General features: G+C 40.3%; 1 protein-coding gene across 1 annotated transcript in view; it reads right to left on the reverse strand.

Annotated features, from left to right (window-relative positions):
- lrriq1 (leucine-rich repeats and IQ motif containing 1) overlaps positions 1-22,708 on the reverse strand; it is a 40,079-nt gene extending 17,371 nt beyond the window's left edge. The window contains exons 1-17 of the mRNA XM_056416164.1: positions 22,459-22,708; positions 21,327-21,480; positions 21,075-21,188; positions 19,560-19,696; positions 19,355-19,429; positions 18,439-18,621; positions 17,296-18,342; positions 17,075-17,227; positions 16,845-16,995; positions 14,917-15,110; positions 13,249-13,376; positions 11,839-11,912; positions 11,024-11,117; positions 7,313-7,483; positions 3,385-3,648; positions 2,613-2,775; positions 255-380 (exon numbers count right to left, since the gene is read on the reverse strand). Coding sequence (XP_056272139.1) covers positions 255-380; positions 2,613-2,775; positions 3,385-3,648; positions 7,313-7,483; positions 11,024-11,117; positions 11,839-11,912; positions 13,249-13,376; positions 14,917-15,110; positions 16,845-16,995; positions 17,075-17,227; positions 17,296-18,342; positions 18,439-18,621; positions 19,355-19,429; positions 19,560-19,696; positions 21,075-21,188; positions 21,327-21,480; positions 22,459-22,530 — 3,300 coding nt within the window. The 5' untranslated portion in view covers positions 22,531-22,708. The remainder of the gene's footprint in view (positions 1-254; positions 381-2,612; positions 2,776-3,384; positions 3,649-7,312; positions 7,484-11,023; positions 11,118-11,838; positions 11,913-13,248; positions 13,377-14,916; positions 15,111-16,844; positions 16,996-17,074; positions 17,228-17,295; positions 18,343-18,438; positions 18,622-19,354; positions 19,430-19,559; positions 19,697-21,074; positions 21,189-21,326; positions 21,481-22,458) is intronic.
- Positions 22,709-24,102: the final 1,394 nt, after the last annotated feature.

The raw sequence follows: 24,102 nt of genomic DNA on the forward strand, positions 1-24,102 counted from the left end.
AATGAAAGCTCACAAAAATGTGTAAATCTGTTTTGTGTGTGTGTGTGTGTGTATGTACACGCTGGTTAGTGCTTTATTGTGTGTCTTTTTTTCGTGTGTGTGCCCAAACCGGCACGCCTGTAGATTTATGTGTGTGCATGTTTTTATGTCTTTTTTGCACATGTGTGTGCACGTCTGTGTCGATGTTTTTGCAGATGTGTGCATGATTGTGTGTGTGTGCGTGTGTGTATGTGTGTGTGTGTGTGCGTGTGTGCCTCATCACAGACGAACTCGTCCACGTCCAGCTCCTCCAGGGCGTCGTCCTCTCCAGCGTCGCGGCGCGAGGAGGCGGCCAGAGCCGACGCCAACCTCCTCCTCAGAGAGAAACCCCTCCACCACGCCTACAGGTACCAGGAGAAGAAGAGGAGGAAGAAGAGGAGGAACAAGAACAAGAAGAATATGAAGAAGAACAAGAAGAAAAAGGAGAAAAGGGAAGAAGAACAAGTGGTAGAAGAACAAAAACGAGAACAATGAGAAGAGGAAAAGAAAGAACAATAAGAAGAACAAGAAGAACAAAAAGAAAAAGAGGAAGAAGACGAAGAAGAAGAACAAGAGGAAAAAGAAGAAAAACAAGTTGAAGAAGAAGAGGAAGAAGGCGAACAAGAAGAAGAATATGAAGAAGAACAAGAAAAAGGAAGAAGAACAAGTGGAAGAAGAACAAAAACGAGAACAATGAGAAGAGGAAAAGAAAGAACAAGAAGAAAAAGAGGAAGAAGAAGAACAAGAGGAAGAAGAAGAAAAACAAGTTGAAGAGGAAGAAGAAGAAGAGCAAGAGGAAGAACAAGAGGAAAAAGAAAAACAAGTTGAAGAAGAAGGAGAAGAAGAACAAGAGGAAGAAGGAGAAGAAGAACAAGAAGAAGAACAAGAAAAAGAACAAGAACAAGAACAAGAAGAAGAAGCAGAAGAAGAAGCAGAAGAAGAAGAAGGGCTCATGAGTCCCGGTCGTGGTGAACATGGTGGTCAGAGAGATAAAACATGTGAAGCTCGTTCAGACTGAACTCCCCGTGACTCGGAGCTCAGAGACAAGGAGCTCCTCTAAATCCTCCAACAGGGAACCGACTTCACCTCACGGTGGAGTCACAGAGCCCACCTCTGATTGATCACACACACACACACTCCTCCTGAAGGACCCATCAACCACTCTGTCTGTGTGAGTGTGTGTGTGTGTGTGTGTGTGTGTGTGTGTGTGTGTGTGTGTGTGTGTGTGTGTGTGTGTGTGTGTGTGCAGGATTAGCCCGATGAGCCTCCACGGCACGTACGTGAGGCCCAGAGAAATGTGGACATTTTCTGTGAGGATTTTTTTGTGTTTTGTGTTTCCTGTTTTATTTTGAAGGCCCTGTGTCACGCGTCAACACGCACACGCCAAACAGGACCACCCAACACGGGGAGAGAGACACACAGGGGTAAAGACACAGGTGGAAACAATCAGGGACCGGGAAGCCAATCACAGGGACAGGAAGTGCAGGGAAACAGAGGACACCAGAGACAAGGACTTCAAAATAAAAGCGGAAACTCAAGACATGAAAACTCCAGATCCGTTTCCAACGTTCCCTTAAGCGAGGTGATTACACACCGAAGTTAACGAGTTTATTTATTTGTGGCAGCTTATTAAACGTGAGTTGCTCGTGCTCGTAGATGGAATCGCTTCTTCGTGTTTTTAGGCTCAAATCGAGGGAAATCGTGACGTTTAGGAGACGCTAGATTAATAACCTCTGGGCTCAGACACATGTGGACCGGATGGATGTCCACAAACTTTAAAACCACATTCCACGAGCAAAAAGGTTGAGTATAAACCTTAAAATGACTCAAACGAGTGAGAGACAATAGTTTGATTAAAAAGAATAAATATTTATATAAATATATATATAATATTTATATAAATATTTATTTATATAATATTTATATAAATATTTTTATAAATCTTTATATATTTATTTAAATATTTATTTATAGAATATTTATTTATAGAATATTTCTATAAATATTTATTCCTTTAATAAAACTGCGTAAATGGACATGTGAATATTACACATATTTTTCTATGACTTTTCCAAAACTTTTGGAAATATTTTTTTTTCTTTCTCAAGGCCTGGAAATAAACTTTTTTTTTTTTATTCCTTGATTTTTCCAGTTTTTCAATGAGCATCAATTATTTAATGAGACCAAACTTCCATTAGATGACATTTTTCTTCCATCTCTGCCTAGTTACAGGTTTCCTGAAGCACACTGAGCGCTCTGACGTGATCGCGAGCCCAGCGTCGTGTTTCCTGCTAACCAGACCGCCGTCTCCACGGAGACGTGCGGAGGATCGTATCTCTGGGACCGGGCGGGGGGGTTCTGGTGGGTTATTGTTCTCCAACTGAGCGCCACACCACACGCACATGAGGAAGTTGTTCATCTCCCGTGCGGACAGGGACGGTTCTGTTCAGAGGGGCGTCGGAGGGGAAGTTTGTTTTTCGGTGGAAAGATGCAGAAAGCAGAAAAAAAAGAAGAAAAAACTAAAATGTTATGACTTTTTATTAGAGCCTGACTCGCTGTGCCAAACTAAGAAGGTCAGTAATGGTGGACTTTACCTGGATGACAGTTGCTGCATAATCCTGGCCAACCACGCTCCCTCCTCCTCCTCCTCCTCCTCCTCCTCCTCCATCTCCATTATCTGCCGACAGGCTGCCGATGTTCCCACACTTCTGTCTATATTTCCTCCACAGCTGCTGAATCACGACTGCTGCTGCCGCGCTGCTCCAAGAAGCACACACACACACACACACACACACAGAGATGATGTCATAGCACCTTCGTCCTTCAAAAGAAGGTGAATTTATCTGCGAGCAGGACATCTGGGGAGCAGGACTCCAGGCCGTCCAGAGCCACCGCTCATATCAAAGATCTACGGCGCTCCCCTCGGACAGCCGCTAATGATGAAGCCGCGCGTTGAAATGAAGAAGATGTTCGACATCTCCTGGCCCGTGAATCACGGCGAGGCCTCCGATGATGACAAACGCTCCCGCGGCAGAAACTCATAAAACGCTGAGTTGCCGTGTAAAAGATAATGAATTATGAAAAATATATATTTAAAAGAGGGTATTTGGCTTTTAACTGGTGCTGTGTGTGCACTTTTGGAGAATTACAAGTATTGTGGAAAAGATCTGGAATAAAAGCCCATCAAGGAATGCTTTTATTTTGAAAAGCGCTCTACTGTTGATCTAGTTGAGGGTTCCCGGGAGGGTCTGTGAGGACGAGCTGGTGATGCCTTCACGGGCTCTCAAGTGTAAATCAAGGGGTCTCCCTGTATTTTGCAAGACCGTCTGTGGGGTCAAAGGTCATCTTGGAACGGAGAGAACTCACTTTTGGAGGTCCGGGTCCACTTCAGGACCGGAGGAGGTTGTTTTTGTCTCTGTTGCCGAGGAGCGAACACGAGGAACCGGCGGATCCGTTCCAGCGGGCGCCATTTCTGGGCGCTCGGCGGCGGCGACGCCCCTTTCTCCACGTTCTTGCGCCGCCGCCGCGTCTCCGCGCTCGTGGGCGACTCTCTGGTCCACGGCCAGCTGCAGGGCCTCGGCGAGGTGGCGGCGGGAGGTCGTCGCGGCGTCCAGCGCCGACAGAGCGCCGCTGTGAACGAGAGAAAGAACATTTCTTTATTTTATTTATTCCACCGGCGGGAAATTAAAATCACCAAACCTTCACGACTTTGAACAACTTTTTAGAAACAAAACATATATATATTTATTAAGTAAATATATATTTATTAAGTATATATATATATTAAATATATATATTTACTAAGAATATATATATATATATATATATTTATTAAGGATATATATATATTAAATATATATATTTACTAAGAATATATACATATATATTTATTCAGTAAATATATATTTATTAAGTATATATATATTAAATATATATATATATACTTAATAAATATATATATATTTAATAAATATATATTTTTTATATATATATACAGGACTGTCTCAGAAAATTAGAATATTGTGATGAAGTTCTTTATTTTCTGTAATGCAATTAAAAAAACAAAAATGTCATGCATTCTGGATTCATTACAAATCAACTGAAATATTGCAAGCCTTTTATTCTTTTAATATTGCTGATTATGGCTTACAGCTTAAGAAAACTCAAATATCCTATCTCTAAATATTAGAATATCATGAAAAAGTATACTAGTAGGGTATTAAACAAATCACTTGAATTGTCTAATTAACTCGAAACACCTGCAAGGGTTTCCTGAGCCTTGACAAACACTCAGCTGTTATAAATCTTTTTTTACTTGGTCTGAGGAAATATTAAAATTTTATGAGATAGGATTTTAGAGTTTTCTTAAGCTGTAAGCCATAATCAGCAATATTAAAAGAATAAAAGGCTTGCAATATTTCAGTTGATTTGTAATGAATCCAGAATGCATGACATTTTTGTTTTTTTAATTGCATTACAGAAAATAAAGAACTTTATCACAATATTCTAATTTTCTGAGACAGTCCTGTATATATATATTTATACTTAATAAATATATTTTTATATATATATATATAAATCAGTGACGTTATGACATATGACGTTTGTGATAATGAGGTTTTAGTAAACTGTGTTTCACTTCCACTGGAAACATGTAATTGATTAATTAGCTTCAGCATTCAGTCTTTATATTCATGACCGGTCCAGTAAAGTGAATGAACTGTGTGTGTGTGTGTGTGTGTGTCTGCTCTCCATGTGCCCTAACACCAGATAATGTCTCTTTCATTGAGGGATAAACGGACTACAAAGCAGCTCAATGGAAGCTTAATTAATCTATTAGCTATAAGCTTGCCCCCCCCCCACCCCCCATGCCTTGCTACCCCTCGGGGGGGGGGGGGGGGCAGAGGCTCGTCAGTGTCCAGCCGGTCTGTAGCCTTAGGTATCGCAGCTCCATCTCCACAAAGACCCGGCTCTTCGCTCTCAGTGGGACAAGAGAGAGGGCAGTCGGGAGGTCCGAGAGGACTGTGACCCCACTGACCCCACTGACCCCCCCCCCCCTCTCACCCCCCCACCCCCCATACCTGCTGGTTCACTGCAGGGTCACCGTGGACATGCAGACCACTGATGTAACATGATCAAAAACCCTAAAAAGATGCAATAGAAGATCCTTCAGGACACGTCGAGTCGTCTCTCACGTGCGTTCTCATTGGACGATTCCATCCCCATGCAGGAAGTAGGGGTCGCGGTGGGCGTCTATCCATCCGACTTCCTGTCCCGATACGAGCGTCGTGTTCCCTCTTAGGTCCACGATCACATTTACATTTATTCAATGTTTTATTACAAACATTTAGCAAAAGTATTTTGTTTAAACTGGATTTATTCTTGTGTCTTTATACCCGGGGTTCAAACATTTTTAAAAATGTCGGTGCATACATGAAAAAGTGATAACATTTTGTATTTAAACTAACAATGACAATCCTAAAATATATAGTATGAATATAAATGATTCAAATAGATGAGAGAATAATTTAGATTAAAAGAATAGACATTTATGTTACGGTGCGTTCACTTGCAGCGCGTAAAAATGTGCGCTTTACGCCGGTGTCTTTCAACTTGAGCCGCTCGTAAATGTAAAAGAGCGTAGGCCGGCTTATATTTAGAGCGTCTTTCTTCTCAAAGCATATAAATTATTTTATTGGTATATTTTAATGATTTAATAATTTGTGATTTTTCCCAAAGAAAATTGTGATTTCTTTTTTCAGGACATTTCCAGGCCTAGAAATAGGTTTTCCAGGTTTTCCATGACCGTAGGAGCCCTACGATGGATCACGCTCCGCTGCATTAGAAGCCGTGAGAAACGGCGACACATTCACATTCGAACAGATTTTATTTTTTTATATGGATTTCTCTACATTTATTTTTACAAACCTAAAAAAAAAAAAAATTAAGACATTTCCGTTGCCAAATTCATATAATAATAAAACTCCGCTGTCGGTGTAACGTCGGGGCGTTGTGTGAGGACCGGAGGGGGATTCTGGCCCCCCGTTGGGAACTGTTGTGAAACCGTACCCCTGCTAAACCCCGTGGTAGACCCCATGGCGGCCCCACCTCACGGTCACCGGCGGGCCGGCGTGTGGCACCTCCTCTAAAGCCCGTAGACACGAGGTCAGGCCGGGGGTTCAACGGCCTCAGAATGGCTCATTGTCTGAGGAGGGGGGGGGACCCCCGAGCCATAGGAGTCCTCGCCGTGACCCGCGGGCCCCCGCGTTTCATCTTCTGTGTAATTTGAAAAAAGGAAGAGGTCACGAAAGAAGAAGAAGAAGAAGAAGAAGAAGAAGAAGAGGCGGTGAGTCTCGGCCGCCGGTGGCGACACCGGAGGACTTGAGTCAACAGGCGGAGGTCGGCCCGCGCCGCGCGGCAGACATAACAAGAGGGCGCCGCACATTCCCGACGGCGGGAGATGAAACGCCGCCGCCTCGCCGTCCGCACGCCGGAGCGCTTCTGTCGTTTCTTCCTTCCTACGAAGCTTCAGGAGCATCTTTTATATTCAAAAGTCCCATCGAGCAAACGCACTGGACTGAGAAATAAAAACAAATGTTCATAATCACAGAGTTTTGTTTGTTTGGTTGTTGAATACAAAAAAATATATAAATATATATATAAAATATTTGACTTTTAATTGTGTGTTTCCAGTCGAGGCTTCCTGTGCTATCCGACTCTTTATTGATATCACAGTCGCTGACCTCCGGCTCAGTGGGTAGCAGGTCCGTCTGTCCATCAGGGGGTTGGCGGTTCAATCCCCGCCCTAGTCGATGTGTCCTTGAGCAAGACGCTTAACCCTGGGTTGATCCCTGTAGCTCTACGGTGTGAATGTGACGGGGTTGTAAGTCACTTTGGATAAAAGCGTCAGCTAAATGTAATATGATGAAATATAAACAAGGTTGTTTTTATTTTCTGGTAACATTTTTTAAAAAGGGAAATATTTCATGCTGTCGTTAAAAATAATTCTCTGTCTTTGATCTAAATGACATGTAATGAAATGTGAATAAACACAAGGGTTGTTTTTGATTTTCTAATAATTTGGTTTTCATAAAAACTTTAAAAAGGAAGGATTGCATGCTATCCGTGACATTTTTACCCTTTTTTTACTCCTTAAAACCAAATTTGAATGAACAAATCACTAATTAGTTGAGCAATTCCCTTCTTTCATAGCAGGAGCTGCTTCGGAAATGTTATTTAGATATAGATGAGATATACTTTATTCGTCGGCTCTGTTGCCGGGCGGGTTTCTCACCTGAGCTCGCTGTCGTGCCGCCGCTGTAAATCCAGAGTCTGCTGGAGCTGAGCGCGGCAGAACGCCGGGAAGCCGCCCGGGGCCGGCGCCACAGCAGGGGGCGCTAGAGCGGAGTCAGTCTGCTGGTCATCGATGGCCCTCAGGCCGGGAGCGGCCCTCTGCAGAGCGGACCTGCGAGGGGAGGGGGGTGGAGGGGGGGGGGGGGGACAACAAACTAGATCAGAGGTTGCTATGGTCACGTTTTTTTCGGCTACTTTAATGTCAATAAAAAGCATACTTGAAGAGAAAAACACAATTTAAAGTCAAGAACGATATATATATATATTATATTTCCTTTTTTTATGTATTTATGTAAAAAAAAATTACAAACACATTTGTTTAAAAAAATAGAGAAAAGAAATTGTGAATAAAATCGTAGATAGATAAATAACGTATTTTTTTATATTTCTTCTTTTTATGTATTCAACAAACAAACTTTTATAATCAAAAATGTTTGATTATAAACACATTTGTTTTTAAAAAATCTATTAAAAAATCGTTTTAAAAAATCTCTAAAAAAGATTCGTAAAAAAAATCGTGAACAAAATCGTAAAAATAAAAATTCTCATTCAAATATTAAATTAAACCCATAATCTCACATTGGCAGCGGCACCAAACAAAAACCGCTGCATTTATTATAAAAATGTGTCCGTAAGCGTCTCCCAGTGCAGCGGCAGCACGGCGGGGGAACCAACACCGCGGTGAGGTTTAAATAAACAACAACACAAAGACAATGAAGTCATCGTGGAGCCACTCATACATCTCAGCGGGTGGAACTGAAGGGTTAAACCGACTGACATCTGGGGGAATATATTTACAGTGAATACATTTTAACAGACAGCTAGCTGGCGCCGGTACTGTTTCTTTAGGCGTGTGAGAAACGCCCCCTAGTGGCCGGAGAGCTCGCTCGGCCCGCCTGAGGCTCAGGACGTCCCGGCTGAAGGAATCCCAAATATCTGCCAGAGAAACCAACCCGGAGCGTCCACCGGAGGCCAAATGTGGTCCGAGTTCAGTGGGGAAATGTGCAGCTGGAAGCTCTGCAGGCCCCCGGGGAACAGAACCCGGGAACCAATAGAAAGCTCCAGAGCACTTAGAGCACTGGGAGTTATATATTTATATATTTACTTTTTTATTTAAGCTCATCTTGTGCCCATTTACTGATTTACTGCATCTCTTTACACCTATCTAATTAGATTGTGTTAAGGGTCTAGATCTTTTGAGTTCAGAACCTGATGGAGGCGGAGCCTCTCTGGCCCTCTGATGCCGACGGGGGTCATAAACACTTTTTCTTCGGACCCTCGCGGAGGACTCAAACCCGGATAAATGGCCCTCTGATAGCATTTTGATGTGGCCCACTTGGTCTCTCCCACTCGGGGGTTAGATTCCAACCCCTTCTGGGCATGTTGGCTGTCTGTCTTTGGATTGGAGCTCCCCAAATGGGACCTGCGTGTGGACGGTCACGTGAGCTCATTGAGGCGTGGGGGGGGGGGTAATTCGATTTGGGGGGGAAACGGACGCCACTTAGACGCCACTTTGGGAGGACGCAGAGCAGACCTTCACGTTGGAAGCCATCCGATGTGGATTCAGATCATCCAGGGGGAGTTTTCAGAAAGGCGAGTCTCTCTCTCTCTTTCTCTATTTCTCTCTCTCTCTCTCTCTCTCTCTCGCTCGATGATGATGATGAGTGGAGCGTAGTTTTCTCTTCTTCAGACTCGTTAATAAGAAGTTTAAACTCACTATTTTCATTAACATGCCTCATCTACATTCACTGAACTCCTCACCAGAACTTGCCTCACATTCCTTCGTCCTAATTCGCCACCGTATATATTTCATTTAGTGAAGACTTCCTGCAAACCCCAAATTCTCTTCCTCCGCGTCTGCTGGTTCAGGGGGTGAGGGGGGGGGGGGAGTCGTGGGGGTCTCGGTAAGTCCTGGTCGCTCGCCCCGTGGTGCTTTAGTTTAGCCGGTGTTGTCACGGCTCGGGATGAAACGGGTGCGTGTGGAAACACAGAGGGGTTAATTACACTACTGGCATTGAAGGTTAAGTCAAGGTCAATGAAATATTAAGGCTTAAGTTCAGGCTTAAGTTCAGGGGAATGTCTACGAGTAGCCCGTGTGTTTTTAAGGATGTTTTTTTTGGACCCATGAAGCATAGGAAGAGAGAAATGTGAAGTTGAAACTGACAAAATTATCAAACTTGCGCAGCACTGCAGATGAAAATTAGTTTTTTTGAGCTGTATTTATGTGTTTGTGCATCGTCCCAGCTCAATAAATAAAATAAGCCATCCGGCCACGTGTGATTGGCTACAACATCACATCATCATTTATAAAAAATTGACGAAGCGAAGTTGGGTTTTTCCTGTTTTCCCATCAGCTCAGCGACTCGTGACCTCACGAATCAAAAGAGTGATTCGTGATAAGTGAATGAGCAAATTGAAAATGGAAAAAGTGATTTTTTTTCTCCTGTCGTGTCAATATTTGGGGGGATTAGGAGCACTTAGCGGCGGCGGCGGCGGTGGCGTAGGGGAGCCCAGATGCCGGTAGTAATCTGATCGCGGGACGCAGCCGGATCACAGAGGTGATCCCCGGGAGGCGGACAGGAAGGACGGCGTTCGGCAGGAATGTTTAGACTACCTGAGGCCGGAGACCCACGAGAACACGTTACCCCCGCCGGCTCGTCGGCTTTGATCCGTCGTCACGGCGACAGAAGAAGCAGAAAGCTGACACGTGTCCAAAAAACTGAATTATCCAGAAAGAACTGTACGGAAGAGTCTAGAATAACCTGAGTCTTGAGGAGAGGCATCGGGGGTCAGACACACGTTGACCAATGGGTGGCCAGGACTTCAAACCACATTTACACAACCACATTTCTTTGTGAAATCTCAGGTTTATACACTAAAAAGTGATAAAATGACATATTTAAACTAACAAAGAGAATACAGTATTTAACCTTAAATGACTCAAATGAATGAGAGACAATAGTTTGATTAAAAAGAATAACTATTTATATAAATGTTTATTCTTTCAATCAAACTGTATAAATGAAAACATGAATATAACAAAGTGTTCCAGGACTTTAAACCAAATTTCCATAACCCAAAATGTTGTGAAATCTCCGTGTATACACGAGTATATAACCTTAAATGACACAAATTAACTATTTTTCTAAATGTAAATTATTTTAATCAAACTGTGTAAGTGAACATATGAATAAAAACTCATTTTCAGGACTTTTGTGAAACTTGTTGGAATTTGTTTGTTTTTTAAGGACTTTTCCAAGCCTGGAAATATTTTTTTATAAAAATGTTAAATGACACAAATTAACTATTTTTATAAATGTATATTCTTTTAATTAAACTGTGTAAGTGAACATATGAATAAAAACTAGTTTTCAGGACTTTTTTGAATTATTTTGTTTTTTAAAGACTTTTCCAGGCCTGGAAATATTTTTTTAGAACATTTTTAAATTACACAAATTAACTATTTTTATAAATGTGAATTATTTTAATCAAACTTCGTAAGTGAACATATGAATAAAAACTAATTTTCAGGACTTTTCCAGGTTTTCCAGGTTTTCCATGGCCGTACGAGCCCCTGGGGGCCATCGAGGGCCCCGGACACCTTGAAATCATGTTTCTGTATGTGTGCCCAGATGAGAGGCCGATGGAGTACCTCCAGCCCGCCTCCTGCTGCAGAGGGTTCCCCGTGAGCCGGACCTCCCTCAGGGAGACGCAGCCCTGCAGACCCTCACACACGCTCTGGAGCTCTGGGGAGAAACACAACCCGACACCACCCATTGGACTTGTGAAGCATCTTATTCCTCCAGATACTCTGCATGGACGTCTTATACAATAGAGGGTTTTTTTGGGGGGGGGCGCAAGTCAATTTATATAAGTTACACATGTTGACCAATGTGTGTCCAAGTCTTTAAATTAAATTTCCCCGACCAACGTATGCGTAGACATGAAAAAGTGATAAAAAGTTGTATTTAAATTAACAATGAGAAACCTAAAGCATACAGTTTATAACCTCAAATGACTCAAATGAATGAGAGACGATAGTTTAGATTAAAAGAATAAACATTTATGGCTTTTCAGTTAAGATGCGTTCACTTGCAGCGCGGAGAAATGTGCGAGTATATGAAAGAGCGTACGCCGGCTTATATTTAGAGCGTCTTTCTTTGAAAAGCCAATTAAATTATTTAAAACTCAGCGTGAATGAAACATATGAATATAAAGAATTTCCATGACTTTTCCAATACTTACGGGATTTTTTGTTTTTTCAGGACTTTTTCAGGACTGGAAATAAACTTTTTTTTTTTATTCCAGGACTTTTTCCAGGTTTTCCATGATCGTAGGAACCCTGTGTGAGTGAAACCGATCTGAGGCCGGGTGGGTTTTTAAATAGAGGTACACACGCGTGTGTGTGCCTTTAAGATGAGGACATGGATTCATAAGGTCCCTTTAAGCCTTGACGACCCGTCTCACCTGACAGGCAGTTGAACCGGAGGTCCAGATTGGCGAGGGACACGCAGTCCGCCATGGGGGGCAGCTCGGTGATTCTAGGGAAATTATATTTTAATGTCAGTTCAACTTTTTACATCAGTTTACAACAAAAAATGAAAGAAAATATTTTTTTCTCATGTTCAGCATTTTTTTTAAATTGTATTTATTCTATCCACCCATTAAATTTGAGAAGTTATTTTCCCCCTCAGGTAATCTTTGACACACAGCAGATGTTCGAGGTTCAAGAAGTCCCGAGTCCGGTTGTTGATTTGAATAAGTTTCCTCATCGAAACACTTTTGAGCTTTTATTTTGAAGGTTTGAAAATTGCAACAAGCTTCTATAATAATCATATTACAGAATAATAAGAATAAGGGCGGAAGAGTCACCACAATGTGTTTTGGGGGGTTTATTAAATGGACATATCGCGCTCATTCTCAGGTTCATGCTTGTGTATTTTGGGCTTTCTTCCACAACAAGTTTAAAAGGTGAACTGTGTTTAATATTGTGAACATTAATATAGCAGAAAACTTTGATCTCGTAAAGATCTGGTGGGAATACTTCCTATCGCAGGTCTTGTACCTTTTATTGTACCTGTCATCATCTATACATGACAATAAAAGGTTCTGATTCTGATTAATGTTATTTATTCTCCATTTTAGTCTATTTAAGTCTGCTCTGATTGGCTCGTGAGGAAAAACATTTCATTTAATTATACTGCCTATTTGACCTACTGTGAGCTCCTTGTAATCAATTTGGTTTATTAATATCATTATCAATAATAATGTATTTTCAATGTAGACCCCAAGATTATTGGAGGTGGGGGGGGTGTTTACATGTGAGGGGGAGGAGGGGAAAGGAAGATGAATATTCTACTATTTATATTATTTATGGTGCAGAAATAAAAATAAAATCATGTTATTTTATTCCCTGTTTTAGTCTCTTTAAAGTCGTCTCTGATTGGCCCGTGAGGATAAACATTTAATTAAATGTTAACACTGCCTATTTGGGGAGGGAGGATGAATATTCCACTATTCATGTTACGGTACAGAAATAAATCAAATCATGTTATTTTTTTCTCCGTTTTAGTCTCTTTAAAGTCGTCTCTGATTGGCTCGTGAGCAAAAACATTTCATTTAATTTGAACACAGCCTATTTAGGGAAGGAGGATGAATATTCCACTATTCATGTTACGGTACAGAAATAAATCAAATCATGTTATTTTTTTCTCCGTTTTAGTCTCTTTAAAGTCGTCTCTGATTGGCTCGTGAGCAAAAACATTTCATTTAATTTGAACACAGCCTATTTAGGATGAATATTCCACTATTCATATTACGGTACAGAAATAAATCAAATTCCTAAATATGAGAAAGCCAGATGAAGGCTAGGCGGACCTGTTCTGGGCCACGGAGAGATGCTGCATGAGGGGCAGCCAGCAGCCCGCCAGGCCCGCCAGGGACGAGATGCTGTTGTCGTCTAGATGCAGCTCCCTGAGGAGGACCTGGTTCCTCAGACTGGGGGGCTGACGAAGAAGAAGAAGAAGAAGGAAACCCCCGGGTGAAGCTGTCAGTTGCCACTGCGGGGGTTACACTAACTGTTAACCGCCTCCACGACCCTCTCATCCGCCATGCGTCAGTGTCGGCTGTTTCAGTCCCGCTGTGTTGGAGCTCGTCTCCGTGCAACATATAAATACATTTTTTTCAATGAATAAAAAATGCTTCAGTTTGATGTTTTTTAAACTTTTCCAGTCGAAGTTCATTTTTATTCAAGTTTCCCATTTTGCTGTGGAAGTATCTCACGCTGGAAAATTGATTAAATACAATAAATAAAGACACTATTACATGACGCATCACTTCCTTTTCTTATGCTCATCATTTGAGGAGTTTTCTTTATTCTCTCCATCCATTTAAAACACAGAATCCTGTCCGGGGTCGAAGAGTTAAAACTTCTTATGTGGCAAATTTTGCTAGTTATTTTTTTAATTTTTAGATGTGTGTTATTTTTCCTCTCAGGTAATATTTTTTTGTTTGGTTTTAAGTTGTAGAGTCACAGGGAAATGCCTTCCGATGTGTTTTGTCAAAAAGCAGATGTTCGAGGTTCAAGGTGTCCGAGTCCAGTTGTTGATTTTGAATAACTTTCCTCGTACTTGTTCGGAACATTTTTGAGCTTTTATTTTGAAGGTTTGACGCACATAAAAACATTTATAATTTTTTTTTTTTTAACTCACCAATCTCCATGTCAGCATTAAAATTTGGATATAGTGACTATAACACAATAAAAAGAATGTTTGAACATTTTACAATTCTGAGCTTTTATTTTGAAGGTTTGACACACAAAAACATTTTCAAATATATTTGTTAACTCACCTATCTCCATGTCAGCATTACAATTTTAGGATATCAATTATAAAACAATAAAAGGAATGTTGTGTTCTAATTTTTTTGTGATATAAACATAAATAAACACACAAAACAGATGTTTTTAAAACATGTGTATTATTGTTTATCTTGAACCCATATTGATGTTTTTATGGGTTGTGGTTTTGTGATTATAAAACTAATAAACGGAACGCTGCCTTCTAATTTTATTTCTACATCTTGATGAAAAAGAAGTGTAATTAAAGTGTAATTGTAATTATATGTAGAAACAAGTTTAATTATAATTTTATGTAGAACAAAGTGTAATTATATGCATAAAAACGTGTAATTATATGTGGAAAAAGTTTAATTATATGCATTAAAAAGTGTCAAATTATATGTAGAAAAAAATGTAAAATTCTATGAATAAAAAAGTGTAAAATGATGTGAAAAAAAAGTATTTATATGTAGAAAAAAGTTTAAATATATGCAGAATAAAAGTTTTAGATCTTTTTTGTTATCTGCACATGAACAAATCCTTTTTGTCAGATTTAGCTTTTATATTGTTGCTGATCTTTCATGGAGAACTCCCTCCAACTCTACAAGTAAATAAATGCCCTCCCCACAAGATGAAAACAGAACAACGTGTGAAGAGTTCCTCTACGAGTGGACCCCAGAACCGGGCCCTCTGGCTGGTGTCCCTACCTCGGCCAGGCCGTTGGCCCTCAGGTCCAGCGTGCTGAGCAGGGGGCAGTTCTCTAGGCCCTCCACGCTCGCCAGGTGGTTGTGTGAGCAGCTCAGGTGCAGCAGCGTGCACACGGCCCCCAGTCCTTTGGTGCTGATCAGCTGGTTGTGGTCCACCGACAACCTCTGCAGCCTCCTCATGGACTCCAGACCAGCTGAGAAGAAGGAGAAGGAGGAAAACAACACCGGGAGCCGAGCACAGAGCTATCAACAAAAAGCTTCAGCACATCGAAGAAGAAGAAGAAGAAGAAGAAGAAGAAGAAGAAGAAGAAGAAGAAGAAGAAGAACAGCCCTCCGACAATATTGATGTTTAGAGGTCACAACTAAATGATGAATGTACAATTAAATGCGGTTAACCTCTATTATCTATTCATGGCTTCAGCCTCAGGGCTCAACTTGACTTCACTCAATAAATCACTTTTCATTTCACTTGTTGTCAATGGAGGCCGGGGGCTGAAAAGAAGAGCGGTGCTGCCCTCTGGTGGACAGTTAATAACTTGCATAATAACAACATTTTTTATTTTTTTAAGACAGATATTCTAAACCACAGGTGTCAAACACAAGGCCCAGGATAAATGAACAATAATCAAATGTAAAGACGTATGTTCACCTTTTCTTAAAGAAAAAAATATATATATCCTGTGCTTTTATTTTGAAGGTTTTTTAATTAAATGTATTTAGGCTATAATATTAGAGACATTTTCTTACGTACAATATTTTTACACTCACATCAACAATAATCAAATGCAAAAACACTTTTCTTAAAGAAATTGAAGAACAATATCCTGTGCTTTTATTTTGAAGGTTTCAAATTAAATGGATTCATGTTATAATATTAGAGAAATGATTCTTACTTACAAAATGTCTACAATCAAATAAACAATAATCAAATGCAAAGACATATGATCACCTTTTCTTTTTTAGATGGAAAAAATATATCCCATGCTTTTATTTTGAAGGTTTCAAATTAAATTGATTTATGTTCTAATATTGGAGAAATTGTCTTACGTATAATATTTCTACACTCAAATAAACAATAATCAAATGCAAAGAAACTTGATCAACTTTTCTTAAAGAAATTGAAGAAAAATATGCCGTGCTTTTATTTTGAAGGTTTTAAATTAAATGGATTTATGGTTTAATATGAGACATTTTCTTACGTACAATATTTCTACACTCAAATAAACAATAATCAAATGCAAAGTGACTTTTCTTAAAGACATTGAAGAAAAATATCCTGTGCTTTTATTTTGAAGGTTTCAAATTAAATTGATTCATGTTCTAATATTGGAGACATTTTCTCACATACAATATTTCTACTCAAATAAACAATAATCAAATGCAGACACTTAATCACCTTTTCTTAAAGAAATTGAAGATAAATAACCCGTGCTTTTATTTTGAAGGTTTTAAATTAAATGGATTTATGGTTTAATATTGGAGACATTTTATTATGTACAATATTTCTACACTCAAATAAACAATAATAAAATGCAAAGAGACTTTTCTTAAAGAAATTTAAGAAAAATATCCTGTGCTTTTATTTTGAAGGTTTAAAATGAAATTGATTCATGTTCTAATATTGGAGACATTTTCTTAGATACAATATTTCTACACTCAAATGAACAATAATCAAATGCAAAGACTCTTGATCACCTTTTCTTAAAGAAATTGAAGAAAAATAACCCGTGCTTTTATTTTGAAGGTTTTAAATTAAATGGATTTATGGTTTCATATTAGAGACATTTTCTTACGTACAATATTTCTACACTCAAATAAACAATAATTAAACGCAAAGAGAGTTATTTAACAACATATTGGGGAGTAGTTTATACGTCTCTGTGTTGCGGCGCTACCGGCCCTTTAAGAGGCGGCCATGTTGCTCTCACCGATGCGCGTGATGGAGTTGTGCGACAGGTCCAGGACGTCCAGATGTTCGGCGCCCGCCAAGCCGTGGACGGACGTCAGCTTGTTGTGGCCGAGGCGGAGAACCCGCAGGCCGCTCATGTTCTCACAGTCGACCAATGAGATGTCGTTATCCTGAGGCGGGGGGGGGGAGGGGGGTGTTTGTTTTGAGAGTAAATAAACAACAACAACAACAATCAGAGTGGAGGTCCACCTGCAGGTCCACGTGGCTCAGCTGGGGCAGCCGGCCGATGCCCTCCAGGGACCGGAGGCCGCAGCGCCTGAGGCTGAGGGCCCGGAGGCCGGCGCAGCGGGCCAGGGTGGACAGGCCGCAGCCGGGGAGGTCACGCAGGGTCACGGAGGTCACCTGGAGGAGAGGGCAGAGGTCAAGTGTGACTTGGGGGGGGGGGGGGGGGGCTGAATATGGCGGCTTACCTCCTGCAGGGATGTGCAGCCCGTGGACCGCAGCAGGTGGTCCGGGCAGAGGGGGGGGAGACCCCCGGGCCCCCCCGGCCCCCTCCGGGCCGCCCCCCCGCCCCCCCGCTGCTGGCTCCTGCTCTGGAGGGAGAGTTTGGACCAGGAGACGCAGCTCCTCCCCCAGGCCAGCCTCTTCTCCTCGTGGGGGGAAGTCCTGGTCCTAGCTCCTCTTCCCTCTTCTTCCCTCTCCTCCTCTTCCTCCTTCAGCTCCTTCGCTCCCTCCCTATGTTTTCTTCCCTCCTCCTCTTCCTCCTCCTCCTCTTCCTCCTTCAGACCCTCTACCTCTGCTTGTCTTAACTCTTCCCTCCTCCTCCTCCTCCTCTGTTCACCCTCTTCTGTTTTCCTTTCATCTCTTTTCCTCTTCTCCTCCTCCCCGACGGGTCTCGTCTCTTCTTTAGTTTTTCTATCTTCCTCTTCGTTCTTTCTCAACTCTGACAGACGACTCTGTTCTTCTTCATCCCTCTTTCTCACCTCCTCCTTTTCCTTATTCTTCCTTGTCTCCTCCTGTTTCTTCCTCTCCTCAATCTCCCTAGTACTTATGACCTCTTCCTCTATTTTCCTGGTTTCCTCTTCCCTCTTTTTTCTCTCCTCCTCCTCCGTCTTCTTTGCCTCTCCTTCTTCTATCTTTTGTCTTTCCTTTTCCCTTGTCCTCTTCTCCTCCTCTTCCTTCTTCTCCCTCTCTTCTTCCTCTTTCATCGTTCTCATCTCTTCCTCCTGCTTTCTCTTTTCCATCTCTATCTTGTTTTTTTCTTCTCTCTTCTCCTCCCTCTTTACTCTCCTCTTTTGCTCCTCCTCTTTTTTAAGTTTAATCTCCTCTATTCTCCTCTCTCCCTCTTTCTTCCTCATCTCTTCCTCCATTCCTTTCCTCTCCACCTCCATCTTGATGTTCTCCTCTTCCCTCGTCCTCTTCTCTTCCTCCTCCTTCATCCTCTTCTCCTCCTCTTCCCTCGTCCTCTTCTCCTCCTCCTCCTTCATCCTCTTCTGCTCCTCTACCCTCGCCCTCTTCTTCTCCTCCTCCTCCTTCATCCTCTTCTCCACCTCCTCCCTTCTTCTCTTCTGCTCCTCTACCCTCGTCCTCTTCTCCTCCTCCTCCTTCATCCTCTTCTCCTCCTCTACCCTCGTCCTCTTCTCCTCCTCCTTCCTCCTCTTCTCCTTCTCCTCTTCCCACTTCCTCTTCTCCTCCTCTTTCCTCCTCTTCTCCTTCTTCTCTTCCCTCCTCTCCTCCTCCTCTTCCCTCTTCCTCTTCTCCTCCTCCACTCGTCTCTTTAAATCTCTCAACAGATCCTAAACGGTAAAGAAAGTAAAAAAACATTTAACGTAAAAAATAAATGAAAATAAAAATTGCAAACAGTCCAAAGTTTAAACAACTAATACAATAAAACTATGACTTCTATTTAGATTATTATATATATTATTATAATAATAATGATATATATAATAATCTATATGTAGATGATAATCTATATGTAGATTATTATATATATATATAATTATTATTATATAAATAATAATAATGATTATATATATAATCATTATTATTATATATATTATAATAATTATATATACAATAATCTATATGTAGATTATTATATATAATACTTATTATATATATTATAATAATAATATATATAATAATCTATATGTAGATTATTATAAATATAAGAAGAATTATTATATATATAAGAATTAATATTATTATATATATAATTATTTTTATTATATATAAATATTATATATATTATAATAATAATTATATATAATAATCTATATGTAGATAATAATTATTATATATATAATTATTATTATTATATATATTTATTATTATATATAATTATTATAATATATATAATAATTATTATTAGATATATATAATTATTATTATTAGATATATTATTATTATTATTATCGTCCTCTTCCTTCTCTTCTTCTTCCTCTTCTACTTTCTCTCCTTTTCCTCCTCTTCCACCGCCCCTTCTTCTTCTGTGGTGTCTCTGCAGACATGATGATCGGTGTGTACCTGCTGCAGCAGCCACTCCTGGTCCAGTGTTTCCTGAGCTCTTTTCCCCATCAGCTCCACCTCCCTCTGATGGAGCTGGAACACAATGACGGTTTCCATGGTGACACAAAATATCAGGATCTACTTCCCCCGTTATTTCACCCACATCTGCTATATTAATGAATGCTTATGACAAGTAATCCAGGTTCAGGAGGTACAGACTCACCTTCTCCGCCTCCATCATCTTCTTCAGCTCCGTCTGGAAGTCTCTCTCTACTCGTCTCTTTAGCTCCTCCCCCTCCTCCTCCTCCTTCATCTCGTGGCGGTGTCGTTTCCGTCGCTCTTCACACACCAAATGATCCTCTGTAACCAGTAGGGACCTTATTATCATATCTTTACATCATGTTTCTTCATTCTTTTAATATTATTGTCCTATTCTTTATGTTCTTGGACTTTTTGCATTTATAATTCTCTTTTCTCATGTTTTACAATACGCAGCAAACACAAAGTTAAATTCAGAGTAAGTACGTTGCCTCGTATATAAACACATTAATAAATAAATACTGCACAATGCCACATGAATATGAGCAGCACGAGGTCAGTAGGAATATACTGAGAGTTAGACCGGTGGATTCAGCCCAGATAATAAATTCAAAGTATTTATCAGATAAAACCCTTTTTTTTTTATATATATATATATATGTAAAAAAGTTGCCAAAAGGCCTCATTGTCATCACAGTGTTGACCTATGACAAATGAAAAACATGTATATCTATTCAACAAGTTGGGTTGTGTACATCTTCATCATCCTCTCCCATCACTAAAGTCATCAATAAGACAAGAAATAAGTCAGTGGGGACCTCTTGTGGCCAGATGTTGAATTACATCAGAGCTTCAGCAAGGCTCCAGAGTGAAACGTTATTTCTAGTCATTTAGAAACACTATTTAACATGTTTGTTCATGTTTGTTAATGTTCTTGTTGATGAGGCCCAGTGGCACGGCCTCTCATCCCCTCTCAGAGACATTGTGGTACATTAACGCGTCTTTATGCGTGATGTTAACACTTAACACACAACTTTGGGCAGACCTCTGTGCATGTTCTTTTTATATTTTAAGGTTGAAAATTCTTTGGAAAATGTAGCTTTTTTTCCCCAGCACAAAACTTCCACTGCCTGAAAACTGGATAGATCTCAGTATTATTGAAAATATTTCTAAAGTATTTTTTTTATATTTTACTGTAATTGTATTTTTTTATTTTTTTACAATTCTTGATTTTCTGCAATACTTGTATTTTTGTATTTATACATTTTTTTAATGAATATTTATTACGCTTTTTTTACAAATATATTTCACTGTAATTGTATTGTTTGTTTTTACAATTCTTGATTTTCTGCAATACTTGCTTTTATTTAAAAAATATATATTTTTAACAAACTTTTATCTCTAGGCACCAACACACCAGAGAACATTCCTTCAAAGTGAAAAATATAATTGGCAATAAATAGGCAATAAAAAAAGTTGGGATTCTGACTCAAACCCTCACACATCATGCTTTTTATTCACAGGTATAGTTGCCCAGAATGTGTAGGCTTCACCTGGGAAAAGTTATGGAAAATAACTTTTTCCATAACTTTTTTCCCTGCCCAGTAGTCTTAAATATATCTGGGTTTCACCACGCATATACCTATTTTTGTTTTGTTTTACAGAAACTCCAGTACATGTACTTTAAAGTTGGACGTACCTTCATTGTTGGGACACACTGACACGTGAGTGAAAAGGTCTTCTGTGTCCGTGGGCGCAGCAGGGAGGCGGCTGGCAGCGGGAGCCTTGTTCTGCTCGTCTTTTGGAGGTCTGTCTTTATATAAATGTGCATGTATACGGAAATACAGAATGTTGACTCATAGAGACATGTGACAATACGGCGTGCGACATGCCTCTAGGAGCATGAATCCACAAAAAGTGTTCTGGTTGAACATGGAGTCGTCATGTGTACCTTCGAGCTCCTGCAGGAGGCTCTCACAAGCTGCCGCTCTGCTCCTTGAGGTTTCAAAGTAGCGCAGCAGAGAACTTGGAACATCATTGTCGTCATCATCGTCATCGTCACCATCATCAGCATCAGCATCGTCATCATCAGCATCCAGGTCCTGCTGTCAGAAAGTGGCAACAACATTTCCACTCAGACTGTGGAGACACAGTGAATATATATATATATATAAATAAATATATATATATATCTATATATAGATATAGATATATAAATATATATATATCTATATATAGATATCGATATATATATATTTATCAATAAAATCATATTCCTGAAATAAAATAAAATAGTATTTTATACGATTTATTGATTTTCAATAATCCACCCAGCATCTATAATGTTGATCCTGTTTCCGCCTCCTCAGTAAAGAAGGCATGGGAGGTGTCACCTTTGACCTTTGACTGGGCGACCAGGCGAAAGGTCACAATACGTGTGCAAATACTTGACCACGAAACATACTAAAAACATATAAAACATTCACATTTAGTTTTGACACTTATTCTTACCATAAATAAATAAATATTAATGTCACTGAAAGAAATGCATGTAAATAATACAAGTGATGAATATAAATTATAATGTCACTTAAATAAATATTAACCAGAAACATGAATATGAAACATACTAAAAACTCATAAAACATTCACATTCACATTTAGTTTGATGGTTATTAGCATTATATCCGACCCAAGATTCTCCCAATTCTCACTGTTTTGGTTCATTTTGTTTAACAAATAAAAACATAGATGAATAAATGAGTAAAGTTGACTGACATCTTCAGTAAAGAGGCGACATGTTGTTGTAGCACCACCTCGTCATCGGCGAGCAGCTCCGCCATTGTGCTAAAAAACATTTCTCTTTCGCCTTTCGCACAGTTTGTCCCTCGCGAGGCTCCACAGCTCATATAGTTTGATATTTATTAGCATTGTTTCCGACCCAAAGTCCTCCTCATTCTCAATGTTTTTGTTCATTTTGTTAAACAAAAAAGTACAATACATGAATAAATGAGTAAAGTTGACTGACATATTAAATACAGAGGGGAAAGAAAACCACAAAATATGATTAAATGTTGTCCTACCTCGTCATTATCGGCGATGACTTGAATGTTTAGCTCGCGCATGAATGTGTCAAACGTCTCTTTGGCATCCATTTTAAACCGTCGGCATTTAGCTTCTACGTGTATTTACGTTTATTTACCGCCAAAACAAGTTGCCTCAAAGTTGCTGTTACTGTCGTAAATGCAGATACTTGCTGTTTATAAGTGCAGTTTCGTTGAAAACGTGGTAAAGGTCCGTCCGCGTCGAGAAGGATACTTTGGTCGCTATGGAAACCGCGCTGTGATGAGCTGCGGAAGCTCGCGAGGGACAAACTGTGCGAAAGGCGAAGAGAAATAAACAAAGGGGAAGCTGCTTGCGATTGACGAGGCAGAGCAACATGTCGCCTCTTCACTTCACATGTCAGTCAACTTGACTCCTTTATTCACGGTTTTGTGTGAGGAGGATCTTGGGCAGGAAATAATGCTAATAAATGTCAAACTAAATGTACATGTGAATGTTTTATGAGTTTTTAGTATGTTTCATGTTCTTTTGTACATGAAAATAATCTCTTGTATATTAGCAAAAGGTTTATATTTCTTGAAGTGACATTTTTATTTGTATTTATGTACACCTCATTTCTTTCAGTGACATTAATATATATTTGAATCATAGTCTTCTTAAAACAAATACAAAAAGGGAGCCGCATATATAACGTAAATACCAAAAAAAGGGACTCAAACAAGGTGAGAAAAAAGTAAATGACCGGAAAAAATAAAGAATAAAATAAAACGGAATAATTAATAATAAAGAAGAAGAAAAATGAAGTGTCTCGGTGTTAAACTAAAGATTAGAGAAATAAATAAAGCACAGAGGAGCCCCTTGTGTGGCGTCAGAAGCATGTCTGAAGATTCTGAGTGAAGATAAGATGAGAACAATGATGTTTCTGAACCTCATGAGGATCCGATGCGGGTCCGTCCACGAAGACCTCCGCCATGTCGAGATGTTACGTCATCGTCGTGGTTTTGAGGTCGACGTCCTGAATCGACCACCTGATCTCAAACGGCGCCATAATTTATTCTATCAGCGTACATGAAATGCCTCGTGATGGACTTGAGTGGGACTCCGGGTCATCCGGCTCGTATCGGGGGATCAGGGAGCCTAGAGACCTCGTAGGTGCATCACAGGACCAGAGGAACTCAGTATGGGAGGGGCTGAGAACAATGCTCCCCCACAAAGACCAGTTCCTCTCTCCCGCGGTGCACTCCTTCTCTTTGAGGAGATTCCAGTGGCCCACACAGGTTGTTTTTTTCCCATACACATTCCCCTCTAGGGCTTTTTTCTCTTCTAAAAGGAGCCCATAGTCCTCCTCAAAAGCCATCAAAGAAGAACAGCGTGTACTCCATCCCCGAAAACCCGTTTGACACACTCGGGCCTGTTCGGGGACGGGAAGAAAACAAACTGAAAACAACACAATGGGCGCCACATCAAACTGAATGTTCCTTCAAAGGCCCCAAAAAAACTGAATTCCACGACGACAATGAAAAACGTGGGACCGCCGCGTCCACGGCACCTGATGTGGCCCCCGACGCGGACGCGCTTTCATGGAGGTCACCGCGGGTCGGAGCACAGGGCTCCGGCTCCGAGGCCCGGCACTTTGGTGGCGTCGGAGTCAAACCCCAAACCCT

Source organism: Pseudoliparis swirei, chromosome 6, assembly GCF_029220125.1.
Source record: "Pseudoliparis swirei isolate HS2019 ecotype Mariana Trench chromosome 6, NWPU_hadal_v1, whole genome shotgun sequence".
Taxonomy (NCBI): domain Eukaryota; kingdom Metazoa; phylum Chordata; class Actinopteri; order Perciformes; family Liparidae; genus Pseudoliparis; species Pseudoliparis swirei.